Source organism: Paramormyrops kingsleyae, chromosome 12 (genome assembly GCF_048594095.1).
Source record: "Paramormyrops kingsleyae isolate MSU_618 chromosome 12, PKINGS_0.4, whole genome shotgun sequence".
Classification (NCBI taxonomy): domain Eukaryota; kingdom Metazoa; phylum Chordata; class Actinopteri; order Osteoglossiformes; family Mormyridae; genus Paramormyrops; species Paramormyrops kingsleyae.
The window spans coordinates 20223577-20235824 of record NC_132808.1 but is presented as its reverse complement, the minus strand read 5'-3'; the positions used below and the strand labels follow the sequence as shown (position 1 = coordinate 20235824).

Genomic DNA, 12248 nt, shown 5'->3' with positions numbered 1-12248 from the left:
CAGTCTAAGACAACATCATTTAAGAGGCGTTCGCACTTGCTAGAAACGGCAACAGACATCCAACGGATGTTTGTTAGATGGCGACAGAGTGTTTTCAGTAACCACGCAGACGTATTGTTGTTCTTTGCCGTAGTTACGTTTAGTACACACGACGTGTTGACACTATACACTGTGCCACTTGCCGGTAGATTGTAATGGGCTGGGGATAAAATGATCTTCATTAACCTAACACCATCGATTCATTTCACTTCCCCGCAAAACGACCTGACGTATATATTATATCTTTTTTTAACGCGTCAGACCTCTTCGGGGATTAGCTGTAAATGGAATTATGGAGAGACGTATGAAAATAGATACAAATGTAGTCTGTAATTTGGATTGGGGCACGACCGCAAATGGGAAAACGTGACAAATTTGAAATGTGGTGTTGGACCAGTCAGGTTCATAATATGCATTAATAAATCGCCAGGTAAATCGCAGTGCATGGAGAGGCGCACTTCCTTAAACATCATCCGCAGCACTTTCTGTGGATTAGCACATTACCTGCGTAACACGAACGCGCGAATATTGTATGAATAAACAGCGCTCATCGACGAGGTGCCATTGGAGGTATTTCAGTTCTGCTATCCGGCGATTTAAGGAAACCTGTCTGCAAAAGAGAAAACAATAATATTCGTGCATTTGCGAATAGACGCACAATCACCATTCCGACTTATTTACCTTGAACAGTTGCCATAAAGACACGTGTTTATAATAATGGTCAAAATGTTGCATCGACAATTGTTTCTGTTTTTCAGTTTAAAAAAAAAAGATTTTCGGCGTAACCAGTCGATTAAGTGTTTAGTTAATATAATGCCCGGCTAATAAGGCACATTCCCAGAAAAAAAAACGAGGTTAGCAAGATGTACACTGTGACTTAACAGTATTCGCATAGTAACCGACCAAAATAACCTCCGTCTCCGCCTATGTTTAGCGCATACATTTTCAAGCGCTGTCCTGTCTTCATATTGAAATCCGCCTACATACAGTATGTTATTTGCAAAATAAAATATACACTATGAATATTTAAATTCACTGTTGCAGCTTTCGGTCATGCAGAATTGGATTTTCGGCTGGATTCCTCTCAGCGCACTGGCGGCGCCTGTAAACCGCCTTTGAAATGTATTTAATATCAAAGGTGCTAAAATTGTGGAAAAATGTTAGACCGAAGATTTACTAGGCACTCGGCAGACCCCGCCTGTTGGTCCGCACGTCATTGATGAGTACTAGGGAGGGGGAGCTTGACAGAGTTACTCCCCTGCCTACTTTTAATAGCTTTGTCATGTGACGGCGAGCGGTTGTAAGACAGGTGCCTCTAGTTCATTCCCAGTAAGGGGGGCAGTTCCCTGAGTGAGCGCAAGTGGCGGAGCGGGTGGATTTCCTTTCGGCCGATTTTGACTCTCCGAGCGCCATTCAGTGTCTGGATGGCGTGGGACAGGTGTAATCAGGACTCCGTGTGGACGGAACTGGAGGTGAGCAGCGCGCCCCGGCTCTCAACTGTTGGTCGGCAATCAATTTAGCGAAGATGGACCACGGAGTGTGCATCGCTAGTGTCGCCGATACCTCGCACGATCTGTGCATTTTATCCCGCAGTGCCGAAGACACGATGGGGAAATAAATAAAATACAAAGCGTAGGAATATAAGGAACGGAGGGAAAGTAAAACGGCTCTTTTTTTCTTTTTCTTTTTTTATGTTGTTACTTTGCAAATGCGCTGTTTCGTCACCGTATGATTGCAGTAGCGGTATTCAGTGCAGCGTTGCAACGGAGCTGGCTTGTGGCTGCCTCCGTGTGCCGCTTATGGTGCCTCGCAATTGGAAAGTATGTTTACATGCCTACGGGAGTCTTTCCATCTGCGGTTTGTATCCTCCGTGCGAATAACGTGACGCGAAAGCGATCGCGAAGTCTTTCCAGTGACACTTGGTGCGGCGGAGTGCCAAAAAATATTTTTAAGTCGGGATCTGTACACTGCAACTTTTTTATCTCGGTCGGCAGCGATCTTACGAATGGCCACTTATTCATTTAAAAAAAAGAAGAAGCGCATGTTTTATTATTCTGGACGGCGCTGTAGGACATCATCTACAAGGGGCTGAAAAACTCTAATAGTGTCATTTAAATTTAAAGCGTGCTTTGGTGGCATTAATATTTTTCCCACTTTGGTAATGTGTTAAGGAAACGACAAGGTTTACTATTCGTTTTCGACATATCGTGAGAGGTATTCTCCTGAAATAAAGCTGTTTGCAGGTTGTATGGCATCGCGAAATAAGGGTAAAAATACTTCAGATGGTCTTAATGCTGCGGTATACAGTGTCATGCCATCCCAAACACACGTTACGGCGCATCATCTGTAGCCTAAAATCTTGTGCTTGGGTGTTATTAATGTTACAGTGTCCGTATGACCAGTGCCGTTTTTGGCATGTGGTCAGTGGGATAAGTTGGCTTGTTATTTGCATGATGTTCATTAATTATCGCCTTCTAAGCGGAGATATACGGAATAACATTATCGAGACCGACGCCTGCACTGTCGTAACTGTGCTTTTCGTAACAGTTGTTCCTTTTTTGGACAGTAATCGTAGTGTTTCGTTTCGTGTAACATTATTTTGTATTTTGCGAACAGAACCCATTTTCCCCAAAAACGTAGGATTTAACGCTTCCGTCATCGAACGTTTGCATCGAAAAGGCTTTGTATGTTTTCTTGCCTTTTTGGCGATAGAAGATCAGTGCTTTAATTGCCTTGAAGTCAATAAGTCTGCCTTGATGAAAGTAACCCCCCCAGTGGCGGAATCAGCTCTGCTGACGTCTGGTGGTGTTGCTGAAATGGCCACTGGTCCAGCAGCAGGCATTGTACTGGTTGAAGTGTAAATCACGCAGTCTAATTATTAAAGGCTGCCACAGTGAGGACTGTCTGGCAGCTCCGCGGTGCTTGTCATCTGGCCGCAGCCCCGCTCCGTGCGAGTCGCGTTGGAGCTCCGCGAGTACATCCCCACCTCCTCCCCGCCGAACCATTAGTATCCTCAGAAGAGGCCAATCAGAAGACTGAATGGAAATTTTCCTTTTCAGGAAATTTTCCTGTATACATAATATAAAATCTATTTTTAAGTGCCTGATTTTTTTTATTATTTCTCAGTGAAGTGATGTCTTGTTGGTTTGGTGGGCTTGTGGGCCGCAATTAATCAGCATCTAATCACAGCCTGTGGGCGCGTGAATGCGCACTTCGGTGTCTGCGATTGCGGTGCGCATATAGCGGCTGATCTGCGGGACTCCTTCTGTGTCCCTGTGTGTATTAGTTAGCCCGCTGTCCTGCATGCCACCTACATGTAGCTACTGCCCCCAGCTGAACTTTCACACCATTTGTGCCGGTTGATGCCCCAAGCCTCCCCCTGGAAGACATTTGGCCGGCCAGATAGTGGCGAAACATTCCGCGTCCGAAATAACCCCCCTTGAAGGCGAGCAGTGCCAGCCACGGGCGTTGGTGGAGTGTGAGATTTGGGGACCTTTCCCTTGAAGATAACCCAGGTCCTGTCACGGGGTGACAACTGCAGCTGACATCACACCAGCTGAGCATGTGTTGTGTTTATTACACAGCCGCTATCTCCCCCCCCCCACCCCCGGCCTTTGTCACATGTGGCAGCCGGTGATGATGTGACGGCCGGCCGCAAGGTCCAGGGGGGCATGGTACCTGTGGTGTGGGGGGCACCATACATGAAACACACAACTCTTTGTGTGCGGGGGGGTGGGGGGGTGGGTGAGGGGGTTCAGCATCAGAAGACTTCTGTCTGCTTTCCATGGATCATTTAATTTGGGTTTATTTGCTTAATTCAAGTTTGTTTTATGATTTTAATACCTAAATATGTGGCGTAAACACTTAAATAAGGAGACACTTACAGCAGGTCAGCATCTTTGACATGAATAAATAGTAGTGATTTTAATGGAAGGGATGTAACGGAATCTGTTTACACTGAGTAATGGGGGGGGGGGGGGGTCATGAAAAAGACCCCCCCCGCGGGCCAACCCTGATGTGTCTCTGATATTCGGGCCCTCCGGTCTAAGTGTCAAAGGGTGTCACCCGTCGAACCAGAAGGGTGGGGCAGCAGCTGTTGGTCAGGCCTGCACAAAAGCAGACCACAAAGTCAGGAAATGTCAGCAGACGGTCTTTGGAAAGGCCGGCTCCATATTCGGTTGGGTAAGAACGAAAAATAAATTCTCCACCTCTGTATGGGGGGGGGGGGAGGTTGTGGGCGCAACAGCTGTGCTGTATGTGGCTGTGCCACTGTGGGCGGGGCCTCACCGTGAACAGCCAATCGGTTGCAAGAGTGGGTACACGCATACTGTCCTCTGAAGAGTACTGTGGCACTGCAAGAATTAGCATAATGAATTAGTAGTTTATTGGCACGTGTGATAGGTCGTTTCTGCCCAAATGTGAATTTTTGGGCTAGACACTTGTGGAAAATGTGTCTACAGTTGTTACGAGGAAAAATGGGTATAAACAGGTAAAAGACTTTCAGGTGTATCCACTCAACCTGAAAGCAAACATCCCCCTGTGCCCTAATGATGCTCTTTCAGTGACACACCCCCTTCCTTCCCCACCTCTGTCCCTGCAGTGTGCCGCCTTGGTCGGTGAAGACCAGCCTCTCTGCCCAGACCTCCCAGAACTTGACCTCTCCGAATTAGATGTTAGCGACCTGGATGCAGACAGTTTTCTGGGTGGATTCAAGTGGTATAGCGACCAATCAGAAGTCATTTCCAGTCAGTACGGCAATGAGGCGGCAAACCTGTTTGAGGTAAGAACACATTGCAGTGATGTAAAGGGAAGATTTTTTTTTTCCCTCTCCACTATTTTCATTTGTTATAAGTTTGCACAGATGTTATATATGTGCATTTGTCTGCCTGTTACATGAATCAATATATTTCTGTTTCCCAAATCGTTTGCCAAAGGACTCAATCAAAGCAAATCAAATGCATTTCAAATAGCAAAATTATACTTACATTAATTAATACTGCTGAATACTGATAAGCTGATGCTCATGGTATGTTTGAAAACTCTTTGGCAAAAAAAAAAAACACGTTACGTCTGGCTCGTTTACAAACAGAACTCTTGTTTTTTTATCTCCAAAAGTTCAAAGTGAAACATTGCCGCAGGAGATAACGTCGGCCAATAAGGGTGCAATCTTTCACCTGAAGCCTCTCTTCATGCCGATGTAGGTTTATCAGACTTGCCGTCATTTATTCAGAATCCGGCCCCACTGTCTTCTCATGGGGACTGGGAAGCACGGAATTAAAATCCGCCCCTGATTACAGTTCATGTTGTGAAATATAAATGGCTGCGGTAAATCTTTAACCGCCGGGGCCTCTGTGGCGTCTCCATACCAAAGTTCAGGAAACACGTCGAACGTCATCTCATCTGAATTAACGAGCAGCTTGCTGCCAATTATTTCTGAAGTTGGGACAGATGCGTGGATGGTAGCATATGAGTAATTTTTCCACTTCTTATTAGACAATGTTTCGGGTCAGGTTTGTTTCTGGGCTTTCCGGTAGGTTCTGTTCTGCTCAGCTGGGGGGAGAGTAAAGCTGGACTGTCAGTGCTCTTTGAGTGACAGGTAAACACGGTTTTACTCCAGGCTGACCTTGTGCCCTGACGTAAACTACCCCCCAACCCCTCAATGCCCCCCGTTCCCCACAGCTGTAGCTAGCCGTGTAATGTGATGTGATGCTCTCTGTGAGGCATTGCCCCGGGGGGGTTGAGCATGGCAGGAGGGGTCCTCCTAGCATAGGGGCTGAGTTGTCAGTGCTGATTCATCGGAATGTTGTGCTCAGACATTTTGGATTCCCCTTCGGCTCTGAGGGTTTTTTTTTTTTTTTTTTTTTTTTTGGACGAACTGAAAGACAAAAACAAGAAAAAACAAAAAATACAGAGCAGAGCTGCTTGCTAATTAGATAATACGTATGTGGTTTCTGGGGGGGGGGACACCACAGCCTGCCCTAAGAATGCAGGGTTACCCTCTTCTTCCCCTCTGGTCCAGCATTGGTACTACACCCCATCTTACCCCCGCCCAAACCCAAATGCTGTCCTGGATAGTCCATCAGGTAGACGGGGGCGCTGTGTCACATGCTGCATATGCCCTAATTCACAACCTGTTGGCTTGTGTACATGTCACAGGTGGGCTTGGCGGAAGGTGGTCTGGAAAAAGGGCTGCAGGAGATGCAGCTTGTTGTTCACCCTCCTTCCACCAGGGGGAACCAGTTAAGGCTATTTTAAATTTTTGATCCAAGGGTAATAGCTGAAGATAGAAATGGTTGGCAGATGCTGGTTCAGGACCATTTCTCACAGTTCTAAACTTGCCCTTATGGCTAAAAATACAATTTTGGCTGAGAACCAGGGCATATGGTGGTCTCACGGCAGAGTAATGTCCTGTTGGCATAGCATGTGGCCAATCGAACTGTAAAACCGGCCGAAAGACAAGGTAGATGTGGAATCTGAGTGTTTTTACTTGCTGTTTATTAAATCATGAGTTGCCTGAGGAGGTGGGGGGGGGGTGGGGTGAGGATGGGGGGGGGTGGGGTGGGGTGAGGATGGGGGGGGGGGGGGCGGGCCATCGCAGGCATGTTTGTGCTCTTCACTGGCGTAACAGAACATGGAAAATTAAAAAGCACTTTTCAGTGTGTACACAGGTAGCCTGGAGATGTCGGAGATTAGATACAGGTAGCCGATGTATTTATTTATGTGTTCCGGAGATCGGAGAGAGCGCCGGCAGGAACCGCGCGCGGCTGGGTTATTGCTGAGGGGTGATGGGTAAAAAAAAAAAGGTCGGTGTTTGCAGGAGTGAACCGAAAACGGAACGTCAACAAAATGCCGGCGATTCAAAGAAACATTTTAGCGAACACCGGGGAATTTTGATGGCCTACTTCCCCCCCCCCCCCCCCCCCCCCGCCTCTGAGGACTGTAACACCTGCAGGGAATGGCAGAGCTATCATTATCAGTGTAAGAGAATCAGAGTTAAAATGAGCCGCGCTTCTGATGGGCCCTCTCACGTTGGGCTGATATTTTGGGCCGGGGAATCCGTACTATGCGGGCCCGGAGTTTTTCCGACAGCTACAGACCCACGGCGGAAGGGACGTGCCGTCTGCCTCACCGGTACCCGGAAGCGAAGCTGTTTTTCTTTTAGTGCCTTGTGAAGTGAGGGGGGGGGGGTGTCAGCGGGGGGGGCAGGCAGACTTTTACGTTTGCCTAGGGATGACTTGGGGGCAGGGAGCAGATGCAGGGATTTAGGGCATTACTGGTATCATCCGGGCCAAGCTGCGGCTCGCGTGAGGCCCGGTGGATTAGCTGCTGGGGGGGGGGGGGGCCTGCAGCTACGTTGGGTCAGCCCTGCTTCCTGGCTGCTTCCTGCTCAAGCTCTCTGGCAATCATCATAACGGGACTGTCCTGTGGATTGATTAGTGCCCCCCCCCCCCCACCTTCAAACATGTCGTGATCCAAGCCCCTTTGTTCTCTCCGCTGTTTGCTCTGCAAATTTATGCTGACATTTCAAAGTGTGGCACCAATAGCCTCTGCCGCCGCCGGGGGGGGGGGGGCGCATGCGGTGGGGGGGGGTGCCGGATTATCACACCGTGCTGTATAATTCAGATTTTCTCAGGCGGACAGCCTGGAAAGGGGGCGGGCTGGGTGGGGTGCTGCGTTTTTCGGGATCCCGCATATTGACACAGTTGAGAATATTGAGTGTCAGATGGAGTTATTTAAAAGCGGCACCACGGCGGGGGCGGGGGTGAGGTGGGGGGGCTGTTTGGGCATTCCGGCAGTGCCGGGCCGTCCTGCCGCACTCTGTCTTATCTTTTAAGTGGCTGTCAATTCCGCTCCGGTGCCTGGGCCCCCACCTTTGTTTTTCCGAAGCTGCCCGTGGCTCTCATGGGCCCGTCCTGCTCAAACGGTGTTAAAGTTTAAAATCTACGGTGGGTGGCAGGGGGGGTGGGGTCATTAAAGGGGGGGGCAGCCAGCCGTGGAGGGACAGGAAATGGGGGACAAGTCAGCACTTGCAGTAGAGGAGTTGCCCTTCCCTCATCCCCTGGGACTGTGTACGGAAACAGAGTGAGTTAATTAGCCACCGCCCCCCCCCCCCCCACGGACACGCTCCCATGGTGCCTAGCCACTGGGGATTAGGGCTGTGCCGATTTGTAATCGCACCCACCTGAGTGGATGGAGACCGGGGCCGGATTATCCTCCTCACACCAGGGGTGGGGGGGCTCACCTGTCCCCTGCTTGAACCTGTGGTGACTCTGCCGGCTTTGGTGAGGGGGGGGGCTCTACTGATTATGGAAGTCTTCAGCCCCCCTGCTGGAAGACACACTGTGGCAAAGAGAGTCCGGCCTGGTCCCCCTGGCCCCTATTCTCCCTGCATCCTGCCCCCCCCCCCCCCCCCGCATCATCCCTCTCAGGGTCCAGGCTGACTCTCACGCAGAGTCACATCACACCGAGAGCTGTCCCCTGGAGACAGCTGCTGGGGGCTTAGACGGGGTCTTCCGGGGATTTCCGGGGCTGTTTAGCACATTAAATATCAGGTGGTTGTGTTTACATGTAGTGGATTGATAGTTGTAACGCTCTGGGGGGGGGGGGAGGAACGGGCAGGCGGGGGTTGGGGGGGGTATTTTTAGATGAGCGTGTAATCTGCTTTAAGAGCTTTTCAGGAGCACTGTAACCTGGCCACGAGCACTAAGCCAATAAGCCACGTTGTCTGGTCGTTCCCTTCCCACGAGGAAGCGGAAAACTGATAAAGATGCCGGCATGTGTATTTCCCCCATGGGTGCCGAATTCTGAGAGGTTCTGCGCCGTGGGGTACCTTTCACTCGGGCTCGAGCTGAATGCACGAGGGCGCTGACAAGATGTGAAGAGGCATCCGTCTTCCACCGTCCCTCCCCTCCCTCACCTGTAGGGGCATTGTGGGGGTGTCACTGTGCGGTGATTCACTGGCTATTAACCCATCAGCCCCATGGAAGCTCGTTGGGTGTCCCTGGTTCTGGAGGTTGGCCGTGACCTGGCTAGATCCTCGCATCTCATCCTTTCCATCCGTAGGCTGACGTCAAGCTGAAGGCTTCAAATGTTCTGCAGATGTTCCCTTCAGTGCGTGTCGCCTTCTCCTATTACCGCGGTCACATCACCAAACGGCCACGCTCAACTCCAGAAGACCAGCAAGCACACCTTAAGAGACGCAGTGTTGGTGATCTTTTAACGGTGCTGCAGTGCACTACCCGTGGTTACAGCCTTTGCAAAGAGCACAGTGGGCACATGGTGGCGTTGTTGATAGTGCCCAGCGACAGGCTAACTGCCAAACTGCTGCAGGTCAGGGCGGGTTCTTCAGATCAAGGGCTCCATCTCATTGTCAGTCACGGCACACGTTTCGTGGGAATAGTCCGACAAACGCCTTCGGATCAGGAAAGAGGTATCAGATGGAAGGTCCGATTAATATGCGGCTCCTTTTTCCGGAGCTTCCGTTGAGTCTGGCACGGGTGTTTGTTTTCCGAAAGGTGACTGACTTGAAATCCAAGACCGAACGTGGCAGGTGAATCAGGCGCGGAAGTGAGATCCAGGTGAACGCGAGATGACACCTGGAGCCAGGGAGAAGCTCTATGCAAACGAGAACTGAGATTCTGCGTTATTCTCTCCCTCCCCCTACCCCCCCCCCCCTGTTATGTGCAAGTTTTTTGCAACGTTTCATAATGGGTTTAAAGAAGAAACCGGAAAATATTTCTGTTGTGACACCTTTTGTATGGGGGGGTAAGGTGACACGTTCCTTACCTTAAAGGTGCACTGGGGACAAATGCTCGCTGTTCACTCTCATCTGGATTGTTAACTCTCCCACCCTCCATTTGTGTTTGGCTGTTTGTGCGTGCCGAGTTCAGGCTGTCGGAAAGCCAGCCCCCCACCCCCCCTTTTCATTTTTAATCCTTCAGCCTTTGTTTGATGCTGCAGACGAATCCTCCGCTGGCCGGCACCCGCTAACACACATCCATTGATGCTCGTTCCTGGGTTCTGGAGATACAGATATCTTTGGTGCTGCAGATAGAACTATTTATGGTCCTGCCAAGTTCTTTTAAGTGTGTCTACAGTGTGCGACGAGTGCCGTGGTCTGAGGAGCGCAATTAGAAGGTGTATTAAAGCACTGCTGCTTAATCTCTTTACAAAGTCAAGGCTCCAGCAAGGCTGCCTCTGACTGTTTGGGGGGGTTGGGGGGGGGGGGGAGGGTAAGACGTCAAGGTAAAAGGTAATGCGTTTATTTAGTAATCAGCAAATAGCTTTTATGTAGTGTGTAAGTGCCGAGGTCTGGATGCTGATAAGGTGATTTGCTTTCAGGTGTTTTCTCCGTATTGTACTCTGACTCCAGTGTGAATTGAATAGTGTGACCTTTCGCTACTGAATCAAATTGACTGCATTTCCAAAGATTCTGTGGTTTCAATTACCATAAATTTTTGATATTGGGTCCGTAACCCTGCACACGCTGGTTCCTGCATAACAATATCTTATCACTTTTGTCCTGTTAACTGATACTTTCTCCCTCCCTGATCCTGCTGGCTCTGTGTGGCCGTGGGCCCCCCCACCACACCTCACCCCCAGCCCTGCCTCCGCCCTTCTTGGTCTGGAAGGCCACTCATCTTTGGTAACACCAAAAAGGTCACCAGGGGCAAAGGTTAACGACACACTTCATCAGTCGGGGGGTTGTCCTTCAAATCCGATCCTCGCCCCTCGGCCAGCCTGTGCCCCACCCCACCTCCCCCCCACCTTCCCTTCACACATGATACAGTGAAACGCGACCGTGGACGGCGACAGCGTGAAAAAAACCCAAAATCCTCGCTGATGAGCGATAACCATCATCCACCACTTAATTCTCTTAAAGGGACGCTTACAGGAGAGGATTTACTGCTGCCCACTCGGGCAAATAGCTTTCCACGTGTTATTTTAAATCGCACTTTTCCGTCACGCTATTTTCATACATCTATTAGAATGGTTGATAAGTGCTGCGAGCACATTCCGAAAATGAATAATCGTCCCCTATAGTGATCGAATTTAATTTTCACTTCCGTTCTTCGCCCCGACTTTGCTTCAGCGTTAAAAAACAAAAACGCAGTGTTTTCCGTCGAGTCCCAAATGACGCCATGTTGTGTAATCGCCTCGCGTTAAGGCCTCGCTTCTCTGTCATGCAGAAAACTGAAATTATAATCATATTCAGCAGCCTTCTGCACAATTCCTCGGGGATTTCTCATTTATTTTGTCAGTTTGGGGAATTTGCCGACCTTCATGACAAAACCACAATCATTTATTTTTTTTCCCCGGCCTGCGCTCCTGCCGCCCCCCTATGATATCTCCCAATATTGCCTTTGCGACACCCCAATCGGCGGCTCGGCTCGGAGCTCCGCAGTCTCCGCAGTCTCCGCAGTCTCCGCAGTCTCCGCTGTCAGATGCATCCCCTGCACCTTATCTGCTCTTGTTCCCCAATGAGCCACCATGGTTTACATGTTTCCTACTGCAGTCGATGCGTGACTCGCCCTGCCGGCTCTTATCTCGGCTCTGGGAGGCTTTTAGCTGTCAGATTCGCTTCTCTAACGGTCTGGCACACTAATAAGGTGTTTGAATCAGCAGAATCCGGTGACCTGGGCTTGTTCTCTCCTCCTTCTCCTGCTGCCAGGTTAGCGGATCACGTGTCGTCCGCTAAGATCAAGCCGGCTGTCAGGAATCCAGGAGCTCGTTTATGGAGTGAGAGCTGCAGAGCTCTTCCTGAGTCCTGACCCCCGGGAGATGGACATTGGGGGGGAAGACTTGCTGTGCACTATCGTTGTTTTTTTGTTTTGTAGTTTTTAGTGGGCAGCAGTGAGCGTTCTGATTTCTATATATTGCACCCACGGAGCTTTCTGGAAAGGCCACGGCAGGTTCTCACCGCTCCTCACCTTTGGCCTCTCGTTCCACTTTCGCTCCGACTGAAGCTGGAATCTGTGGAGAAAGGCGAGCCGCAGCACTGGCCCTTTCCGGAGGTCGCCAGAAATCAGCACACCGGATCACCGAAGGCGCTGGTGTGTAAGTGAGCCAGAGAGGTCCCCTGTCTCTGCTTATCTACGGCCAGCGAGTTAAGCCAGAGGGAAGACTGGGAATGTCAGCGTGCCCCAGGGGATGGAATGGGCGGCAGGGATGTTTTTAGATTTCACTTTTTGGCAGGTGGGACTGACTGT

General features: G+C 50.0%; 1 protein-coding gene across 5 annotated transcripts in view; it reads left to right on the top strand.

Annotated features, from left to right (window-relative positions):
• The first annotated feature begins 1311 nt into the window (after positions 1 to 1311).
• Positions 1312 to 12248, top strand: part of ppargc1a (peroxisome proliferator-activated receptor gamma, coactivator 1 alpha) — a 35385-nt gene continuing 24448 nt past the window's right edge. For 3 of the 5 annotated variants that reach the window (XM_023832328.2, XM_023832329.2, XM_023832327.2), the window contains exons 1-2: positions 1312 to 1511; positions 4640 to 4819. In XM_023832328.2, the coding sequence (XP_023688096.2) occupies positions 1464 to 1511; positions 4640 to 4819 (228 nt within the window). In that variant the 5' untranslated portion in view covers positions 1312 to 1463. The remainder of the gene's footprint in view (positions 1512 to 4639; positions 4820 to 12248) is intronic. The other 2 variants (XM_023832330.2, XM_023832331.2) reach the window with 2 other exon arrangements.